At 31.5% G+C, this 23,902-nt stretch overlaps 1 protein-coding gene across 2 annotated transcripts; it reads left to right on the top strand.

Annotated features, from left to right (window-relative positions):
* Positions 1-159: 159 nt before the first annotated feature.
* LOC138132970 (uncharacterized) lies at positions 160-23,819 on the top strand. Of its 2 annotated transcripts, none has more exons than XM_069050726.1 (3): positions 160-272; positions 13,250-13,795; positions 21,808-23,819. In XM_069050726.1, exons 2-3 carry the CDS (start codon positions 13,266-13,268, stop codon positions 22,493-22,495), a joined length of 1,218 nt encoding a protein of 405 aa, XP_068906827.1. In that variant the 5' UTR covers positions 160-272; positions 13,250-13,265; the 3' UTR covers positions 22,496-23,819. The 2 variants fall into 2 exon arrangements, with proteins under 2 accessions (XP_068906827.1, XP_068906826.1); XM_069050725.1 differs by lacking the exon at positions 160-272 and adding an exon at positions 279-846.
* The last annotated feature ends 83 nt before the right edge of the window (positions 23,820-23,902 follow it).

Genomic DNA, 23,902 nt, shown 5'->3' with positions numbered 1-23,902 from the left:
CAAAAATCGCAATCAAAACATGAAAAGCGTCTAGATTATTTTACCTTGTCTATTAACATGTACATTGAAGAATAGGTTTAATGCACGGGGCTTGGGAAAATAGGACATTCCAGTTTAGTTCGGGTGTGGATTCCTTTGGTGGTTGGCATGCAGATATCCTCGAGAATTGTTTACGAAATGTGGTTCATTCCAGTTTTGCCTTGGCAGGATGGGAGGACCGAGTAATCCTAGTCGGTAGAAGCTTGTTGCTTTATCACAGTTGTAGAATGTAGGTGCGTTTAATATTTGCCGTCGTTCGATTACAGACGCCTGCGCCGTGACGCCTCTGCCTCTCAGTAGTGACTGTCATGTCGAAATAAATGAACATGCTTTTGAAAAATCTTTCTAAAAAGCAACAATTGGACAATAAAAATAAGTGTACCATCCGAATTAACGACGTGAACCGACAAAAACCAAACAAACCGTAACAAACGAAATTTCGCACAATGTAATTGTTAACGATTAAGAAATTTATTATTTTTTTAAATAATATAATATTAGGAATTTCAAAAATGTGATGTTTACTGAGTCCGACGGTGAGAAAATTATTTTAGTGATTTACGTCTCGCCCAAGCTTTCATTTACAAATACTAAAAATAGCACTTGCCAGTTTGATAGAAATGTGTTCAAGAACGGTGAATTTTTCGACGTTTGTGAAGTATATTCGGTGCTCTGTTATAATTCACGTCCGGGTAGAGACAGATTGACTTTTTGAAAGTTGGTGTTTTCGAATTTTTTATGGAGCTTGTGATATGAACGCATCCGAAAGTTTCGTTTATGTTGTTTTTCATGTTTTTAATATGATAGGTAAGTAGTTTGTTGCTGTTGGTTACGACTCGATTGAGCCTTTTAGAGCTTTCGTCTCACTTCGTCTCGAAGCTCGTCGACCTATTCATCAAATTAATATAGATAGCCACTTCGGTTTGAGATCCCTACTATTTATCCATTATCGCATTTTATCGATTGTCTGCAATAGATAAAAATAATATAATCAAACTGGATAGATGAATTAAACAGAAAAACTAATATTTTAATGATGTTGAGGCAGAACTGAGTAACCAGTTTAATTTCATTGGACTTTTGTTAAGTTTAACTGTCATGTTAACAAACGCTTAAAAACAAGATTTCAACTGAACGTTAACACATTTTGCAACAAATTTAAGCTCCATTTGGTTTCAACTCATTCAGAGTATATGTTTCGAAATCCTGAACTAAAGCTCTCAAATTGTAGTCTGCCGTCGGACACTATTTACGGATCCAGATGTGTATGTTATGCTTCCAAAAACAAATAATTATTTTCTCAACACTTGTCAACAGTCGTCTGTTTAATGTTAAAAGATTTTATAGGTTGACTCATATTTAAAAATTTTTCTATGGTTGCTACAATATTCCACCTTTTAAATTAAGATTTTGGAATGATGCCAGTAGCATACGTACCCAATTAAAAGTAAAACAGATACGTTTAAATTATGGTGACTTTAAATTACCAAAGGAAGTTGTAAATAGTTTTATTTATCTTTATTTTGGTAAATGCTGACCAAAATGTGGGCGTTTTTTTTTGGTTGAGCTCTAACAACAAATTAATTAATTTCCTGTAAAGATAGCTTGACTAGACTCGATAAATTTATATTTAATACTAACTAACGCAGTTTAATATGTTTTTCCACACCGGAAGAACAAATTAATCGAACCCAAAATTATTTTATTGCCAGTGGGCTAAGAATATTCATTCAAATGAAGAAAACTCAGGAAACAACTGAGGTTAATCAAGAGTTTTCACGAAATTGGCTTCTGTAGGTGCTCATGTGACGTTAGAACATTACGTTTCTGATGTTTTTAGTAATAAATCAATAAAAATATTGATGGCAATGATTATTATTATTAGTATGGTGTTGCAATCGCAAACTTCTTTTTTTTTTGTGTACTTTTCAAAGAATGCAAACGCAAAACACGTAGTGTAACACTAACTTCAGGATTCGGTTGTTAAGAAAAGAATTTGAATTATGTTGCATTGCTTTCAAAATGATTCCTTGCTAAATAGGTGTGAGACTCTACAACTATGTATTAGTTTAACTCTCGATAATCTTCATCTGCTTTTGACAAGTATCGATTAAACTACTTCAACAATACTTACAAAGCAGTCTTTGATGTAACGTTCCCAAAATTTCTTATAACTTCGTCTACTTATTCGTCAAGGTATAGATTTATGCTATTAAAGTAGCGTATAATAATGTGTATTACCCACGAGAACAAATTATCCGATTGAGTAACAGCCATGGTACAATATGAAACGTTTCCCAAGATGAACATTCGTTTTTGCGATTGGTCATAACTCATAACATAACTGTGGAGTAACGAGTCGTTACTCACCGAAGTGGGTAATGAATAGCATTAGTTATGCTGGCATATGTAATGAATTTATTATTAAATGGGAGTAGAAAAAAAATAAGAAAAATGATCATGGAGTGGTTACGTTAATTGCGGTTTTTTGTTCCTGTTTTTCCTTCCACAAGTTTTTTGTTTTAATTGATCCCATTGATAGGTAAACAAATTGGTTTAAAAAAAATAAGAGTAAAAAGATTTTCAAGGTGTTTACTACTACTACTACTACTATACAAAATAAATACTGTCATTGTAAATATAACATAGCTTCAAGATTTTACAATTTGACGTTAATCAGAGAACAGGGTAAAAATAATTTGTACTTATTGAGAAAGTCTATTGATCGTACATTAATACATAAATCTATACAGAGTATTTCACGAGTGATAATGAGCCCGACGGAATTGAAAATGCAACCCACAATACATTTCCAAAGTTAACGTGAATACTTATTTGTTTTTGATTTTAAAAACATAAAACATAAACGTCATTCGCTTGGTTAAATGAAACGAAGAGTTTTTGGGAAAATCTGTATTGGCTGCATAAACGCGCAACGGCAGAAGCATTTTTATTACATTCGCCATAAATCAGGATCATGTCTGTTTTCTCATCGTTCGAATTTAGGTTCATTTTAATCGTCGTATTTTGACGTTTCCGTAAATGTCAGTTGTGACAAATAAAATTATTGGAAGCTAAGCTATCAGGGATTTGGATTCATAGTTTCATTTTAAAACAATGCGATATTTGAAATAATCACGTTAACTTTGGAAATGTTTTGTGGGTTGTATTTTCAATTCCGCCGGGCTCATTATCACTCGTGAAATACCTTGTATAAGTACATTTTTAAATAAAAAATAATAGATTATATTATAAGTGATAGAAATGCATCATTATACAAGAGTGAGAATTTTGACGTTTTATCTTACAGGTGCAACTATTGCAAAAAATCTAAGAAATGAAGTTTCATTCAAGTAAATGACATCTGTCAAATTTAGTCAACTTTATGTCAAGTTAAATGGCAGCTGTCAAATTTACTCACTAGTGAGTACTTTATCTCACTTGTGATTAAAATTTGACTTCTGTCACCGAAAACAAAGGTCCAAGGTAGCTCGAAAACCACGTGTAAGATAAAGAAAATTAAGAATCTCGCACGTTTCATTTTGATTAATATGTCATTACGACTTTTCTAACAGTCTCTGTGTAAAACTAACATAGCTTTTTCTCTTACCAGAATACAGGAACCGATAGAAAAATATTTATACATTGCCATCATCGATACGTTAGCAACGCTACACATGAACTTCCGTATCTACAGTTAGTGTGCACACCTAAATTTTATATTTTCGGCAGAGCATTTTACAACATTGTAAAAATCTTTAACAATGTTGTTTATATTACTTTAAAATTATATTGGTAAAGTTTTCTAATAAAATGTGGAAGAGACCAGTCAAAGGGACTAGACAAATTAGTAAAATATTCTATTTGTATTAAAAAAAAAATCATTTCTTGATAGAAAAATGTTAATTTAAACATATCTTAAGTACTAGTTTAACATAATATTTCAACTTAATAACAATTGTTTCCATGGTATTTTGTTATTCTTCGTTACAAAGTTTTTTTTTATGAGCCTCTTATATTATCTTGCATAGCACTGAAGAGCAATGAGGTGATTGAGTTTTCGAGGATTTTCGTCTTATGTTATCGTCTTCCAGAAGCGAATAAAGTTGAATAACAAAAAAAGTTTCCGCAGTGATTTTAGATCAACAAGAGGACAAAGTAAAAACAACATTATCATCGATTTCAAAATTACGATTATTTGTTAGCAAAGTTTGGTAATTTTACAGGAAGATACTATTACGATTACTGCCTTGATTATTTTATTACTACAACCAAAATTCTATTTTCTTAAATTATTATTGATTGATTCAGCAATACTTCAAGAAAAATTACGATACCTCTCAAAAGCACCCGCCGAAGAAATTTATTCCGAATTCCTTCTGTTTTGCTTTAGCTTAAGAACGCGTAAGCTAAAAGCATTATTGTTAGAATGACCATTAAGATGATTAATACATTTGGGTTTACACACGATACACTGTGTAAGTGTAAGTGTATCGTGGGGTTTACAGAGACCATTTAATGGTTTTTTCTTTGTGTGTATGTTGTGGTATCAGATAAAAATGAACAATGTTTTCCAAGCCATGTATATTTACACAATCGATTCTCCTTTTGTTTTCAAGTACATACCCATTTTATGTGCCAAAATTTCGCTCATTAAAAAGCGTCACATCCTGTATTGGAAATAAATTCGTTACGAAGTTTATTTTTGTTTAGACTATCAGAACTATGCGCAACCATTTGTTATCCAAATTTTAACATGAATTATGATGTGAAGTTATGAAATAATTTAGTAGATCAAATTTCGCACAATGCGCTCTTAAACCTTTCAATCCCGATGTAAAGCTCACAATTAATAGCTTTGTGTTACGTTCTAGCCTTGACGGTAACCACGGCGCCGATTTCATCATGTTCCACATCATGACGCTTCAAACGTCGTTACCATGACAACTCGAGATCTCCTACTGACGCATTCTAATGTAGATTTTTTTTAACGATCGATTTTATTTGCTTTTATTAAAAAGAAACTGCGATATTTAGAATTATCTTTCAAACAGACATCACAGCTCAGTCTTATTGCTGGTGTTTTATTAATAATAAAATTCTGCTTTTACTGGGACCATCTAGATTTATGAGACCGATCGACCAGGCTTGTCCACCATAATCATTTAATTATTCATCGTGGGGTTTGCTGTTTATGAGTGTCTGTTTGCTATCCAATAGCACATCAATTCGAATTAATGTCCGATTATATCCATCGTCATTTATTGCCAGTGACACGTGTCTCAGTCCCAATTGTTCATTACTTACAGAAAATGCAGTTTTGAGGGAATTATTATAGGTGGCTAATCTAATAATAACATTTTATGGGCAACCTTGTAAAAACAAATTCATTTTATAGTTTACACTGGATTTGTTTAAAAGTCCAACATTTATTTTTAGGAATTTCAGGTTCATTCTATTTTTACTGTTTATTTTTGCTAAGTCACTGCACGTAATGATAGATGCTTTTATGAATAAAATCACATCGATCTGTGAAGTATCGACTGGCATTAAAACATCGATTTTACTCTCAAGCTGTTTTATTATACTATAAAATGTTTTCAGTCGTAGATATTTTTTAATGTTAAAAAATACTCCTCCACGTCAAAGCACTAAAACGTTTTTGATTAATATCACAGTAAAAAAACACAGAATATTACATTTACAAAAATCGTGATAATGGCATAACCATAATATTCCGTAAGTGAAAAAAGTTAACATTATTTTATTAGACCGTTAGTTCCATAATAATTTTTCAATAACATATTGAGAAATTTATTTATAAACTACACAGGGTATTTCAAAAGATAACTGATAATGAGCCCGACGGAATTGAAAATGCAACCCACAGTACATTTCCAAAGTTAATGTGGCTATTTTAAATATCGTATTGTTTTAAAATGAAATTATAAATCCATAATGGCTTTGCTTCCAATAATTTTATTTGTCACAACTGACATTTACGAAAAAGTTAAAATACGACGATTAAAATGTATTGGAACGATGAGAAAAGAAACATGATCCTGATTTATGGCGAATGTGACGAAAATGCTTCTGCCGTTTATGCAGATATAGACCATGTTTTATGTTTTTTAAATCAAAAAACCAATGTCCACATTAACTTTGGAAATGTGTTGTGGGTTGCATTTTCAATTCCGTCGGGCTCATTATCACTTATCAGTATTATCACTCGTGAAATACCCTGTATTAACCAACACTTTTTTACATCTATTTAACTAATATTCACCAAGAACCTTCAGTTTTCGTTAAGAAATAATGAGTGAAAGCTGAATTGATTTTAAAGTTTAATTTGAGGTTAGCAAAAAATTGCATCACAGTTTCACCGCTCATGTAAATTCGAGCTTTTATGCGTGGAGGACTATTAATTATGTAGAAACAATTAACAAGGTTCGGTGTACGCATCATGTGGCCACATTGTAAAACATGCAGATAAAAATATTGAGGTCATTATCTTAAAGCTTCCAAATGTTTTCGCTGTCAGAAACGGAGCAAATTTTTGTGATATATGGATCTCATAAAATTGGACGTTTATAGGTGGATTATATAAAGACGACCGTAATTTTTTCAACATAATTTTCCAGAAAGAGGATCAAGTTGTTCCACCTGTTAGAAAATTTATATATTACTTTTAAACTTAGTAGGAAAGAATACATAATTGATATTTTATCTAATATTATTCAATAACACAATAATTAAAAATTTATTGGTTGAAGGTTAGCCCGGCGCATCCACCATTTTAACAACGTTTCCGTAAATATCACAAACCACATTGATAGTTTTAATGTGTTATATAATATAATAACTAATTATAACTTTATTTACTTATGCTGAATGTATTTAAACAATTTAAGAAAAGTTAGAACTCATTCTTTTCTCTTCCAGTAAAGATTATGTAAGTGTTATATTTGATATGATATGAAAAATTAAAATACAACAGGATTACAGTTTTTACTAAAAGAGTATATTTTAAAGTTGTGTTGATTTATAATTTTGTTTGGCATCGTTGATTATAAAATTATCAAATTAAATTTGAAGCATGTCTGGCTTTTGTGTAGATAAACAAAATAAAAATTTCAGCCAATGCACGATTTTTAATTAAGCTACATTTTTGCGTGACTGCAACGTTCGTTGTTTAATTGAAACATAATATAAGCACACTGGAAAAAAATTAAAATTAAAATTTCAAAACGTCTGTAGCGGTTTTAGGTTGTCGTTTCTTACTGAAGTAAATTTACTACTAGAAGCAGACAAGAAAGGACGTACGAAACGTAGGTACAGCAAAAATGAAGAGACATTTATTAATTATTATTGATTTTTGGTGAAGTGAATTGAAGTACATATGTGATTTTTTCGGTTTAATCGTTTTATAAGCATTTGGTGAAAAATATTATCAAAAATGTAGTACAGAGGTGGTTTATGAAATTAAACTTTTCATCTTCTTCCTATTCAGCCATTGTTTTAATAAATTCAGATTTAATTTAACCAAGCATCAAATGACTGCGGTAAAATGAAAATTAATTTAATGGTACATTTTAACAAGTTTAAAACCCTCTAGCACAAGGGAAAGTTTAATGAGAAAGTAAGTCCGAGGACCCGATTTTTCCAACAATTAAAATTAAATTTGAGATAATGACAGAGCGCATAAAGATTTAATTCCTACTATAAAGGCGATATTTAAAATTATTACCCATTTAGAAAAGAGAGAAAGAGAGAGAGAGAGGGATGAAAAAGATATGGAGAGAATAATTTAGGAAAGGTATTGGCAAAACGATGCCTGTGGGAACTTACCCGAACTACGGAGTTTCTTTCACGTCGGTTTTACAATGGTTTTGGTCCCAGGGTTCACTCGGGAGTCGGAAATTCATAAGTTATGTTCTTGATTTATGTCAATACTTTACCTGAGAAAAAATTGCCCCAGTTCATAATTCAACATTATTACGGACACAAGGGTTGGAATAATTTATGCGAACATAAAATCCAAACTCAAACAGTGAAAAATTTCTTCGGGGCAAATATGGAGAACTATTTGAGTTAAAAGGAAAGTGAATGATGGCCGAAGAAAATAATTTTCTGCCTCCTGCGTTTCTTGATGATAATTAATGAGTTCTGGGTTTGATATTGATTGCTTGATAAATTGGAAAGGAAATGAAATTTGAACATATCACAATTAATACGAAAGTACCTGCATTATATTTAGAATATTACATTTAATTAATTTTTTTACAGTTAATTTGAATTTATTCATACCTACTTTGTAATGTTTACAATTCATTCTTTTCTTATACAGGGTCATTATAAATGATTGTCCCATCGCAGTTGGCATTGAAAACCCACACAAATTTGGGATGTGCCACTAGCTTCGCAACGTTAGACAACTAGTAGACAAATTTACACAACCGCCAGCAGTGCTACCTATCGGCGATGCTAGTCTTACTCATGTTATAAAGCTTGCGGCACATTCAACTAGATCACCAACGCCTACTGCTATGAGACAATCATTTATAATGACCCCGTAGGAGTTACTTAATAATATTAAATTAATTAAATCATAATTAAGTCATATACGACTAATTATCTTAAGTGTTCACATATTTTCGGATACACGAATTTTAGATAACAAAATACTTGAAAAAAATTCAAGTTTAGAAACACAAAATTCAAAACATTTTAAATAATCAAAGAAATTTTAATTGTAATTAGAACTGGTATCAATAAAAACAAAATAAGAAATCCAAATGATTTATTTCCCTTTCGCTAAAGGTTTGTTAACCTTTTTTGCAACATTTAAGGTTTTAATCTTTTATCATTTGTTGAGGAAAATGTTTTATCTTACTTATTAAATAGCAAGAAATAGCTATTTAATAACTGTAATACAAAGTATTTTGTAAAGAGTAAGATATTAATATGGATCATATTGGGTGATTCAAAATGATTGTGGATAAGTATGGCAACTATGTAAGAAAATGTATGTGGCAAATGTGTGGGTATAGTCCAATTTTTACCCTTTTGAGGTGACGTCATTATCTAGTACGTATGTTTGAGCTAGGATCAGAAACAAATTTGAATTGATCATAAATAACTATAAATGTGTCAAATTTGTTGACAATTGCTTCGAAAGATTATGTTTGTAATCAATGTAATAAGTGAAAGAAATTAAAAATTGTCAAATTTACAGAAGCATAAAATAACCTCAAAGTGACCATCAATAAATAAACGTGCCTTTTTTTTGTTTTTTTTTCTGTTTCTGTCGTTTCAATAAAGAGCAAGCGAGGAAGGAAATCGTGACGTCACCTCAAAAGGGTAAAAATTGGACTATAGGATAGAGTTGACATTTCTTTGACATGTCATAGTCGCGTAATTTTGAAAATTGTCAAGTCAACGTGCAATGGAATAAAAAAAATCAAATGCACGCTTATGAAATGTCATACAAATGTCAACTCTACCCTACCCACACAGTTGCCACATACATTTTCGTACGTAGTTGCCATACTTATCCATAACCATTTTGAATCACCCAATATCTGTAACCATTGGGTTAAGACTAATAACTTTACAGAGCAACTTTTGTTAAAATTTATTTGTCGACTTAGTTTAATGCTGATAGGCAGGCTGCCAACTGACGTAAATATATTGCAGGAAATCTGCTGAAATAATAACACTAATATTAATAGCATACCGAGTATTTTATTTATACACTCGACATATTGACGGAATATGATTAAAATGCGTTTATAAGAAAAGTTTTTCATCTTATGAATGTTTACAAAATCTTTTGAAAGGATACACCTACTTAATTTTATTGAACAAAGGTTAACCGACACATTCTACAAGAAAAGATCATTTTAGTTTGAAAAATATTCGATCAAGTGCAATATATCGAGTGTTCATTTAAATTTCTTCTCAAAGTAGGCATTGAAGAGTCGATTGTGAACGCACCACAGATTCCAGATCACGGATCAGTTGTTGAAATGTAACCTCACTTTTGCGTTGTTTGTGGAGAAATTTAAATGACACCCGATATTTAGGTCAGACAACTAGACCTAGATTGCGATTCTTAATGTTATCAAAGAGAGAAAAACTGTTGAATACTGCTAGCTAAGTTCCTAAAGATGACATTAATAGAAGTAATATCCGTTTTCAGTGATTAGTAATGTTTTAACGCATTTTGTAAAAAAATATAAATTCCTGTAAAGGTTTTTAAGGAAATAGTGTTTTTGTGGTCGTTATGACACAATTTATACTTTTTGTTAATTAAGCTTTGAGCAACATCAGCTTGGGCATTTATACCTCAGAGGTCAAGTGGTAGCAGTTTAATTGGGTTTGTTTGATGTTGTTTGAGCGTAGGAAAATCTAGAAACAAATAATTACACCGCACTGCAAATACCATGTTTATAGTCGTAGATAACTGATTTTACATTCTCTGAATATTTATTTTTAATAATTAAAAAATTTTCATTTATTCTAAGAATGTACTTTTCTTGTATTTTTTTATGGAATACATTTTTAATAAAATAATTTTTTAAAACAAGAATTGTTTTTTGCGATTAAGGATACAATACAATTTTTACAATTCCTTTGAAAATCTGTCACAATTTGATGCAGATATAGCTTTGATTCAGTCAGTAGAATTTTGTTTTAGTTACATTTCGCAGTAGGTATCTTAATATGCACCTTCTACTTAGTTATAGATTGTGTTCTACCTACGAATACATTTTGAAACAAATTAATTTTGCAAAGACGTACCGTGACCGCTACAGGTCTTAAATTATTCGCCTCTTGAAGGGATATATTAGTTTATATTCCTTCAGTGAATTTGTCTCAACATACATACGGATATTTTTATTTTTGACATAACGACATACTAGCTAAAAGAAGAAAAATTATAACTTCTGTTTTTATTACAATGTCAATTTTATTTAAATCTGAAAATTGACACATTCTTTTTTGAGTCAGTAATATATTAACTGAAGCACGAGAGTTATGAGAAGTGTTATATTTGCAACCAGAATATTAAATCAAAAACATTAATAATTTAAAGCACAGCTTTTAGTACATCACACTAGGTGGTGCGTGTAAATTATACTGCTGCCAATGAAACTGAAACATTAAAGATATTTGAATGTGAAACAAAGTAAGGTTATCTTTGCACCTAATGTCTGTAATGTAAAATTTATTATTTCGAGCTAAGGCGTTCATAGTTCTAATACTCTATATGAAAGTCATAACGCTGATGAGCTTATAAACTACATCTTAGGTAATTACTAGGGACTTTGCATTACATACTTAGTGATAGTTTCTTGTTGCTTCTTAAAGAACTTAGTCATATAACTAAAGTTTCAAATCTCAAGTAGGAAGTTCAAAGGGAACAAACTGAATGAACAATTTTACAGTACAATTTTAGAAGTACCTATTAGTTTATTAAATTCTTCATAAAGCTTCGTTCTGTGATAAAAACAGTAAGCTCTACTTTAGAAAAAACCTCCAGTTTATTTGTAGTGTAATTCTAATTTTTTTATAACGTGAGTGTGGTTAAACTCTCTTGAGAAAGTCTATTACATTTATTATATCAGTTAATAGGTACGTGTTTATTAGTTGAATGGTAGAGTTTAAAGTAAGTCAAGTACTCATATGGGTATATTGTTAACTTTATAATTGAAACGTCTGCAAACAGTGCAAACACTAGATTTCAATTAAAATCGTTGTTTATTGTATCATCGAACGTTGACAACATATCAAAGAGTTCACCAGCTAATGCACACGACTGTCAACACTGTGTGCTATTGGAAAATTGATATCTACTGATTGACGGATGAATAATGATGCATTGAACTTGTTACGTTGCAAAACATTATACAGTGTTGTACAAATTTAAACAAAAATTTATAATCCAAAAATAGTGTGTTGTTGATTTATTATTTATTTCTCTGTTGCTTTCATCAATATCAATAATTCGGTTATTAATGAAATTGTTAACATGATCTCAGTTTTGTATATTTGTAGCTTTAGTGGAGTATGAAATGAATTTTAAACAGTTTACTCTTAGGCTCGTTACGCTTTTGTTAATTATTCTGCATGTGTGCTCTACACTGGCAGAAAACAAGCTTAATGTGAATACTTACCCCTCATCTAAAATATTAAAATGAAACCAACTATTAATCATTTTTAATTCAGGTGTAAAATTCATGTTGTGAAGTATATTACTTAGAATATTTTTTGACTTCAATAATATATAAAAAGTGGAAAGGATAACTCTTTTTAGGATTTTTCTGACAGTTAAGAGAAATCCGAAGTGTTGTTCCTCACTGTCTGTTTGAGTTATTCAGAAAACGTTAAATATAAAATCTGAAGGGTTCTTCAAAAATTGCTGTTAATATACTGTATCGATTATCCGTCAAAGCTGTTTTAGCGTTTACGAGAATTTAATGTAAAAAAGCAAAATGTTTGAAAAGCGCAGAAAGGGAAAACACTTCTTATGCCGTGCCCCTGTGATTAAATACATAAAAGAAATCATAATTTTGTTTGACTTTTTATTAGTTCTTTGATTAATGACGTTAAATTTATGATCGAGAGGGAATTTTCTCCGCTAGAAAATATACAACATGAATCTTCTTCCTTACGTTGTTACGTTTTTAAAACCTGGAGGGGATTTTAAGGAAACATTTATATTAAATTATTTATACAATAATTGTGAAGAGTTATGCATTGACGTTGTAAAATTCAGATGATTATAGCGATGCATTCATCTTTTGAAATCATAAACGCAAACACATTTTTTACAAAATGTGAATTCATAACCATAAATAAACGGTGTTGGTAATTTGAATTACAAATTTCCTAGCAGGAATGAACGTGGTGGCTAAAAAGGTTTAAAATAACAGATGTTCCGTGGTGAATGCAAATATTCATACTTTCAGCTTCATGATTTCAGACAGTCAATAACAATTTTACAGAGAACAATAAAGTAACAACATTTACAAACAACTAGATATTAAGTCTGAAAAATTTTATTCGTTTCGTTGGATTAAACAACAAAAACAAACATAATCAAAAGCTCTTTTTTTTGCTTTCAGGTAGTGACATTACCGCAATTTTTTTGTTCAATTTGGAACTAATATACATACATATTTATTAATAAAAATTTAATTTCCAGGGACCCTACGTACGTGATGGCGGCGGAGCCAGATGGCTCGCATGGACAGAATACCACAATACTGCCTCCTCTCTCAACAACACTCGATCAAAAAGAAATTGATAAAAGAAACATGGAAAGGGCATTCTACGATTCGTATGATGTTATGACAGGAGTTCGTATCGCCGCTACTTTGGGTGGTTTTTTTGGTTTGATGGTGATACTCGTTTTGTATAAATCCAAATCGAAGACTGAAAAAGCCTTGGAAGATCCAGATTTTACAGCAGCAGCAGTTGCAGAAGTGGAAGAAGAGGATAGACAGCTTGTGGCTGTGCTGGAAGCAACGGCTTATCAACAGCTCAACTCGAGGAAAGGAAGAAGATCTTTGGATACGTCCAGCGTGCCTCCGGGTTGGATCAAAACCACGGCGAGGTTTTCATCTATCGGAGGATACAGCAGCTTAATGGAACCCCCGACGCGGACCCACTCACGCCTGCCGTGCTTTGTCGACGAGGACTCACCTCCTGAAGAGGATCGATCCTTGTATGATGATGTCTACTACAACGGGTGAGTAGGTCACAGAGTCATCTCATTATTTCAAACTTACACCACGTCTTATTTTTATCTTCCACATCTTAGTCAAAGAATACATTTTTTAATGCTTTCAAGTAAAGTTATCGAATTATTTGACTCGTCCCTCTTGTATAAAGCTTTATTAAACTCAACTCTTATCAAAAAATATTACGTTGATCTCACCCGAAAAACTAAACACATGTTTTTTTAATTGTATGTCTTAACTCATTGATTAATTTTTGGGTCTAATTAAAAATGAAAATTTTTATTTTTTAATGAATCCTAAGGTTTGAAAAGGTCCATAGTCTTTATATGTATGTTATAAATAAACAACAAATTTAATAGTGGGGCCTCAAAGACTCCAAAATAATTGTATTTGCAGCAAACCGTTGTCTGGTTTCATTTAATATTATTTAGTCCGCAATAAACGTGTTCGTTTATTAAACAATTTCATAAATTTAACTAGGTCTAGTTAATGTTTTAAAATTCACGAGCTTTACAATCCAATTTCATTTAATCCAATAAATATGTTGTGCATTTTAATGTTATTAAAGTTATTAAACCAACAAAATGATCATTCATTATTTCAAAAGCATTTGTATTTATATTTGTGGTCTCGTTAATCCATGATGATCTACACTTTAAAAACCTATGTAAACAATAGAAATTTTGCTATAAAGAATAACACTTTTTTACTTCTGGTATTAAAATCTCTTTACTGTTCACAAAACACACATGTCAAGATTCATTCTGCTCTATTTTATTCCTATTATTATTATGATATTAAAACGTTGAGTGATGAATTCCTTTAGTACTTGACACTTGACAGATAGTAAAGGGATGAAAAAGAAGATTTAAAAAATCAACCAATGAATTATGTATGAATGAAAGATTGTAACGTGTGTTCAAAAGAAATTGTGGCCAAGTAGCCTGACGCTTGCCTTTGTTTCCGTTAACGTATGACGTAGCTTCCTCAGCTGTCAAATGGGAAGTGTAGAGAGGGTGGAAGTGGACGACCATTAATAAGAATTTCAGAAAGGAAGAGTTAGCAAAATAATTGAACCGAATACTTCAATTTATCATTTATCACAACAAATGAAGGTATGAAATGTCAGCTAAAATGATGACCTGCGTTTAGAAAAGAGACAGAAAACTACAGCCTGTTTAACTACAAATTTATTTGAACAGTCGTTATGTTTCTACGATAAATAATGTTTCGCAATCTGTCAGTTAAATATTTGACTGAGGTACGTTTTATTGTTGTAAATAAATTTACAATTTTAATTAAACTGTAGTTTATGTTTGTTTCTAAATGTTTATTTGCCTCTTAATCCTGCAAAAACATTCAACATCAAAATATTTTAGTAATTTAAGTAGAGGCTTGTGTGTACGCGATTAAAGTGGTGAAATAATTCACACGGAATTATTTGTAATTATTTTATGAAAATTCCACACTGCACACATGGATTACTGATTAATTTGGATTCTGGATTAACTTAAGCTAAAACATTGAGGTACACTTAACAAACTTGTAATGTACAAATCAAATAAATTTAGAATACATTGAAAGATACGTTTCTATATTTGGAATATTATAAATGTTGTAATCTTCATAATTTAATAATCTTTTGTATTATAAATTTCAAATAATGTAAATCACATCCATGGTAGAGACTCATCTTGGATAAAACAGAATTAGAATTCTTTTTCACTATACTTTTACTTTGTTGTATTTCACAGCATTGAAGTAGCTTTATAATACTGTTTGCGAATTCATTTAATTCAGTTTATTTTTATTTCAGAAAAGCGTAAAAGTTTCAGGTACTCATTAATCTTTTTCTGGGAGTGAAACCCCCGTTCTTAAAAGTAAACAAAGTAATAATTTGCTTCTATCCATCTCAGAACTGTTTAATTTTCATTTCGGGTTTTATTAACTGCATACATTTATTCTTATTGTCTATTTAAACTGTTACGTTACAAAATTCATTAATGTTACAATAGTTATTTAATAAACTAGTTTGTTAATGAAGGCGATTAATAATCGAAACTGTTTAAAGCACGAACGAGTGTAGCGAGTGAGTGCCTTTAATAGTTGAGATTATTAATCGCCCATTAACAAATGAGTTGATTACAAAATTTTTTCGTTGACCGCAAACTTTTTTTTTGTGACAAAATTTCAAATTGAAGCCAAATCAAAACCAATTTCATCTTTTTCGATAAAGATGAACCTTATAAAATACCTTCATCCTTTTTTTGTCCTCAGGGTAGGCCATTTTAATATTTTTCAACACTTTCTATTCACTTTTCCGCAAAGAATATCAGAAGACGTCAACTCCATTTACATTCAATTTCACGTAAAAATCACGGTTGCTAAGAAAACCTAGTTACCTTTGAAAAATATAACATGCGAATTATAACCAAAAAGGTCGGCTTTTGAAAAAGTGAATTCGTAATTGTGCAGTTATAGAGCTATAAAATATAGAAAACCCTGCTGCACTACCTCCTGCAGTGTTGGTAAGTGCAAACAATGCACGTTCGAGGTTGTTTATACATCAAAATATCATCAAAACGTCAAAATCGCAAGAATCGTTGATTAATGAAAAATAGTGTATTAATGAGGTCCATTAATACACTATATTTTAGACACAATAATTCATTAATATTAAAATTAACAAGCGGTCAACGGAAAATAATATTTAATGAAGAGTATACAGGAAATAAATTAAAATCCAGGTTAGTATTTGTTTTGTCGAATTTGAAAATGGGTTTTTAGGTGCAACTGAAAAGGTGACCTTAATATGTAATTTCTGAACTTAAAAGCTCGTTATTTCATGTTGTTTCATTCACGCTTTGATTATTTTCTCAATTGATGTCAAATAACAGTCGTTAGCTTGTCACAAATTAATTGAAATATACGTGGAAGTTTCATTAATAGATGTTATTGATTTCATGAAAGTAAACTTGTGTTAACCAATATTTTACATAATACTTCTGGTACTTCTACTACTTCACACAAAACTGTAAACACTGTTAAAGTTGAAAACATGTACTTCTTAATTTAAGTCATTGCTGAACTTTCTTTGTCCTCGTATAGAAATACAAACATCCCCTTTTGCTCTTGCTAGAATTAAGTAATAGTAATTAGATAATTCTAGCAAGAGCAAAAGGGGATGTTTGTTAATCTATGTGGACAGTTTTCAAACGCTAAAGCATTTCTACTATTTTTTTATCTATTCTCAAGATGTCAATAAATAATACCATTTTAATTTCTTCGTTACTACAGACTATTTTTAAAGAACAATTTTTTTTTTAAATAATTTTTTTTTTCATATTTTAGTGCCTACTTATTATAAGTACTCAACATTGTGTGCTTAAATGTTTTTTAATGGTCGAAGTAGGAGTACTGCTATCTGCTACACGATTAAGTGCATACTCAAGTCAGCTGCAAAAGCGAACGATTTTCAGATTAAATTCAAATTTAGTTCGAAAAAGAAAATGGAATATCACGTGCATGTATAAATAATTTTCTGTAAAGTTTAATTCAACAGTTTGTGTTTGGTTAGGAAGTTGCTGTGTGTTGACTGAACTCAGAACTTGTACGAATTTAATGTATCTTTCTAAAACAAGTAGAAAGTAAATCGGTCGGAAAAATTCCGCTTTTCTTACCTTATCAAAGAGTGTTTATCAACTCTTACTAATTAGATCAGTGGGTACGAGAGATTTTTAAACTCAAGCTTTAACGGCAAGAATTTTGACAGTTTTAAAAAGTACCTACATTGTTCTTGTAAATTCTGTTCATTGTGTCTTTTCTTTTGTTTCACATCACAATATGAATAGTAGTAGACTACAAAGAATGTTAATCAATACACCAGGCGCCGTTGAAGTACATGAATCTGCTAGTTTAAATCGGGGAGTTTTTGTTGGTTGGAACAAGCTGAAACAAGACGCTTAGAGTAACTACAAAACTCAACTCGAAAATGTAAAGACCTGACAGCAGTTATGTACTCGCGTAAGTACCTCTAATTAAGTGTTGTCAAATGCGTGAAAGTTTTTAATTTATAGTAGTAATTACGAATTAAATTTTATAGGTGTGTAATTATTCAAGTGAAAGCGTTTCACTATCAGTTCAATGAATTGATTTAACGAATTTTTAACAAAGTATTTTTGTGTATATGAACTGTGAAAACTTATTGGTTACTTTTTATGCTTTTACCCAACAGTTCTTTTTCAGGATTTACAGACCAACTAAAAGCCAAAATGTCTAGGAGATGATTTGACTTGCAAAGTTTTACAGCCGGAAAAGGAAATTTGTTTATTTATTCTCCTTTTCCGGAGAACACAAACATCGTGCAAACTTTATAAATTTGCGTGCAAAACAGTAAACATTTCTGTTACCCTTGCTTTCTTACTGAAAATCCGTTTTTACCACGTACACCACGGACGTGTTAAAGAATTTGTGTAACAACTGAAATTGAAACTAATTGAAATATGATAAACAACGATTCAGAACGGTTTATAATAATTCTTATAATAAATTTAATTTACAGATTTAACTCCTAATTTACTTATTTTACCACCAGAATATATCTATTTCTGAAAACATAAAATCTACCACCTCATCTAACTTCCGAAATTACACATTAATGTTTCAAATTTCAACGCCAACTTTAATCCAAAAAATAAATTGGAATGTTTACTTAATCCTGCCTCAGAAACTACCCATTTATCAGTTATTAATTTATTAAATAAGAAACGTAACTGAACTTTATTTTCAGCAGTTTGGAAAGTACTAAAACTCTATTTCACGCTCTTGTTCTAATATTTAAAAAAAAATAAATAAATAGAAGAGCTCGTATTCAGGTTAGATGATTTCAAAGAAAAGACCAATTTTCTGATAGAATATTAAAACAAAAGAAGCCAAGTTTCTTGCTCAAACTTTCTGCTTTTATCACTTTATCTAAACAAATAATGACTCCTAATAACTTAAATAAGAGGAGCTTATTTTGAAGGAATTCCTCAGAAATGTAAATTTGTCCTTTTAAAGATCACTTATTAGAATCACGACATTATTTATTAAAAATCATCCACACCTAAAAAGTCCTCCATTAAAGAAATAAATCAATGTTGAATATCATCATACAGGGTTATTCACGAGAGGGGTACTTCTGAATTTCTTTTTGCCTCAACCCATTATACACATTGCAACAATTCCTTGATTTCAAATTTTGAAAATAATTATAACTCAATCCACGATGGCTCTAAGTTTTGTATCTTTGACATTAAAGCAAAAAATCTTTGTCAATTCGAAAAATATATTTTATTTCATCCTGTGTCAAATTTCAATACTTTACGTCATCAGTTTGAATCCGGGAAAACGCAAAAAACGGCCGGACGCCGGTTAAGTGTTGCTATTGGAAACACAAAAGTAACAATCGTACAAATCGCAATAACAATTATTCAGGTTTAAGAAATGTTTTATTCAAAACTAGATCTAAATACAAATTAACAATTTAACTATTTCGGCCACAAAGAAGATGATGCACTTACTTTCTCAGACTAAAAACGTTAGTTCACAAATAAAATAATACAACCATTTAAACCAAATCTAAAAAATAGGCCAGCCAGCATAACCTCTTCCGTAGGTAATTTTCTTCACATTATTTTCTGATTTCCATTTACAAAAATGGCTGCATTGTTTTTGATACCTTTCACCAGACTTGCTACTCTTGCTAGGTATTAATTCAGCACAGGCTTCTGCAGATTTTCTTACAATTTCTGGAGGATTTGCTTTAGAAGTCATTTTGACGCACCAAATTATTTCAACAAAATAAACAATTGCCAAACAGCCGTTGCTAATCATGTTCCAAAAATGTGACTAGATTTGGAGCATTTGTTAAATTATTTTGAAATTAATTTCAATGTTTCTTTCAAACGAAATTTGAGGCAGGATGAAATAAAATACATAACGACATTCGTCCGTGAACTCTTTTTACAGTATTCGTTTCGAGTTTCAAGACTCGGCTCCTTCGTCGCCTCGTCCTTAAACGTCTCACTCATACTGTAAACTATGAGTTCCCGGACTTATAACGTTAATTACTATTTCTATAATTGATTCAAAAAATTGAAATCACGCATAGTTATCTGTGCCTGAAGTGGGTCATTTTCTGACGTGTATTTTTTTTTTGCATTGCTGGTAAGATCGAAACCATAGAAACCATACAAAACAGTGTGTGAAATGCAATTTCACGCATACGACTATTTCTGTTTTTCATTTCACGCACTGTTTTTTATTAGTTACCTAGCAACATGGTCACTACATTGAAACTTCAGAGTTCCTTCAAAAATTTGAATTTTTGATTTCAATTTTTTGAATCAATTATAGAAAAAATATTGTTTATATTTCGTGCGCGAAGATGTTTTTGTGCATTCAAAGGCTTGTACTGCCTCGACCTTCGTCTCGGCGTAAAAGACCTTTTCATGCACAAAAAACACTCTCTTCGCGCACTTAATATAAAAATAACTATTTTACAATAACGACGAAAAGACTGACATGATCCTCATTTATGGAGAGTGTGGAAAGACACTTGGAACACGTTTTCCATTAACTTAATTTGTTAATTGATTTGTTGAATTTTGACTAAATATAGGTTATCTGCCAATCTGACATTTCTAACAAATCTATCCAACTTACTTTGATTTGTAATTTAAAAGAAATATTATATTTGATTTAGCAGTTAGTGCTATCGGTATTGTTGGTTGCGGCAAAAAAATTCAGAAGTACACCTCTCTTGAATAACCCTGTATTTTGTACGTCGTCTATTTTATGTAAGCTCAACAAAAATATAAAACCGGAAAGAAGAGGAGTATTTATGAAAGAGTGGAAGTGGATGACAATTAATGAATTTCATAAAGTGTTGGAAGGGTTAGATAAATAACATAAAATGAACGAAAAACTCCAATTTATCATTTATCACAACAAATATTGAGTGATTTAAAATGATAAGTATGGCAACTATGTACGAAAATGTATGTGGCAACTATGTGGGTGGGGTGGAGTTGATATTTGTATGACATTTCATAAGCGTGCATTTGATTTTTTTTCACATTGATTTGACAATTTTCAAAATTGCACAACTATGAACTGTCAAACAAATGTCAACTCTATCCTACCAACATAGTTGCTACATACATTTTCGTACATAGTTGCCTTATTTATCCACAATCATTTTAAATCTCCCAATACCTACTATTCCGGCCAAAAAATTTCGTCCCCTCTTTCCTTGTCATTTCACAAAAATTGCAAATTACAATTTGAAATTTACTACTGTCACCCATAAGAACATAGACACAATTTGATTGACATACGTCAACATGTCAAGTGAGGTTATTCGTTCCTAAAGGCTGCTTTACAGCATGCGTTGAATGGAATGACAGTTGTGGACGAAATTTTTTGTCCGCCATTGTACATGCATGATGAAAATGAGGTTATGAATCTGAAGGATTTATCAACTAGGAGATGACTTACGATATGACAATAATAAGCAGCTTTGGCGTAGCTTTTTCAGTTTGTTTTTTAAATCTTTGTTATTGCTTAATCAACTGACGTAAGTACACGGACCGCACAACATACAGTTTCACAAAAATTTACAAAACAGATTTTCTGCTTTATTGACAACTTGGCAGGGGGGGTTTCTCCGGAATTCTAGTGTCCGTCATCCAGTACTACCAGCTTTCCTTCCTTTAAGTCCTTTTGAACATGTATTTTTCGTCCACCCGTTCTGATGACTTTTGTAGCGGAATTTTCTCAGGTATTTTGTAATTAAAGTTTTTGATATTCGTCACGTACTGGCCTCTGAAACTGTGGAATTCTTCTTGTAAATACGTCTCTAATTTTTTTTTTTTTTTACTATAAAGTACTTGAGTTACACGACTTATCTTATTAAGCTTAATACATTTTTATGTACTGACGATCCTTCCTAAAATTGATTTGATTAATAAATTTTCAGACATCTGGACGTCCCACGAAGACCGAGCAACATAACCTGTTCGTCGTCAGGAAGTTCTTACTTGGAGCGCCGCGACTCAGCCATAGCCATCGGCCTTCCAGTGTTGCCAGGTCACAAATCGAAAAACCGCCGACGCCAATCATCCCCTCTTCTTGAGATCTACGATTTTTATTATCCGATCGACATAAAAGTGATCCAACCGACTCCGGGAGGATCACCGTGCGGCAGCGACCGAGCTTTGTACGATCATGTTACAGATCCGCCAAATTTGATACCACGTCTTGCACCTTTAGCGTCTATAAGTAGTTGTAATAGTTCTCTAGGTGCTGATTATACAGACTTGGACGTGGCTTCTTACACAAGTGATTCCGTTTTCCAAGAAGATAGAGATAGTACCGACGACGAGGTCGAACAGTTCTCAACCGATAGCGATTTAAGTGATGCGGGAGCTTGCTATAACAGGAGGAGGAAGAAAACTAGTTTCTGTGAATCGTTGGTATCCACACCTGTTAATGAGGGACCTTCTTGTGTTTCGCCAAAAATTAGCGTTAGGTCATTTAAGTCTTCATCGACGATTGTCGAGAACCTTGATCAACCTGAAGTATCACTGACTGATAGTGCTCGAAAGTCATCAACGTCTTCTTCTATTAATATTGAAGAACTTAGGGCACAAGAAACTCTTTTTTAGAAATTTTTGATTTTTTTTACAAATGACTCAATCAAAGTCGACAAGTATTGATATAGGTGCTAGACTACTAGGTTACACTCAAATCGGTGTCACAATCAAAATTGACTATTAAGTAACATAACCTGTTCACGTTGGGAAGAACAGCTGTGGTGCAAATGACTGACCTGTTACTATGACAACTCATATGAAAGTTAATGCCAAATGTGTGCGATTTGCACCACTAATGTTCAATTCAACGTGAACAGGTATTACCTAAACATACGTCGTCATCATTTAGCTGTTTTCAACTTTAATTTTGGTTCATACACCACATTCTACTTAACCAATATTTTGTTATAATTAGAAAACGAAGACAATTGAAATATGTAAACACTAAAATCATTCTTCTTTTTAATAACTAGCATTTTAGATCAAAAGCAAGAATGTGGTGGAATACAGCTTGTCCAAAACTAAAATTAAAGATTTATGAATATCAAAAAAAAAGATCAACACTCTGGGATCAGTTTCAGTCCATTAAATCAAAAAACAGGAGGTGCAATTTTTTTTAATTGCGTTTGGACTAGAAAATAGGAAAACAACGAAGATGTAAACGTATCTCATCTATTCTTGTGAGAAATAATGTGGATTTTACTTGTTTGTTAATTTGCATAATCAAACATTCCGTAAAGTTTGAGTCTAAAACTGATTCTTGGTTTGAAATTGAAGTTGCAGGTTTTACTTTCGAAAGTCGTCTGCGCCGGAGCCTAGTGGAACCAATCTTCTTCGAATTTATATCACACTCATCTCAAACGAGTGATGTGATTAAGTTAAATGTTTATACATATGTGGAATACATATCGTGTAAGCTGTAGATAATTTGCTGTGAAATAAATGGGTTTAGCCTTTGTGTTTGAAATAATATGGCGGTACATTTCCGCTTACTGTCACTGTTTAATGTCAGGGTCCCTTTATGTCTAACAGTTTATGTACAGGCATTATTCGGTAAATTAGGCATTTAATGAACGTAATTTCTTTTTATTGCCAAATGATACATTTTTTAAAATTATTTATTCCAATGTATTAAAGAAGTATTTTGTATAGAGAAAAGAAATTTTGTAGATATGTAATACATGTTTAAAGTTATTTTACACGTATATACGTACAATTTTAATTTCAGAAATAAGGCCTTGTTAGTAACTTGTTATATCAAAATAATTTCGAATTATATAAATTATAATACTAAAAAGTTAGATATATGAAGTTGTTTTGTTAAATTTATTTTATATTGTACCGTTGTTAATTTAAATATTGTGTCAAATGCAATAAATGTAATAATTGTTGCAAAGTAAGTTTTATTTGACCAGAAGATTCCTGGTTTGGCAGCGATAGCGAGCAGACGTGGAAAAAGTGCAGAGATAACAAACGTAA

This window comes from Tenebrio molitor, chromosome 6 (assembly GCF_963966145.1).
Source record: "Tenebrio molitor chromosome 6, icTenMoli1.1, whole genome shotgun sequence".
NCBI classification, from domain to species: Eukaryota; Metazoa; Arthropoda; class Insecta; order Coleoptera; family Tenebrionidae; genus Tenebrio; species Tenebrio molitor.
Note: the sequence above shows the minus strand (reverse complement) of the source record. Positions and strands in the feature narration are given on the sequence as shown.

Coding starts and splice junctions, on each gene's coding strand:
- LOC138132970 (XM_069050726.1), top strand. CDS start 13,266: ATGGCGGCGGAGCCAGATGGCTCGCATGGACAGAATACCACAATACTG. Junction 13,796..21,807: donor GATGATGTCTACTACAACGG/GTGAGTAGGTCA, acceptor ATAAATTTTCAG/ACATCTGGACGTCCCACGAA.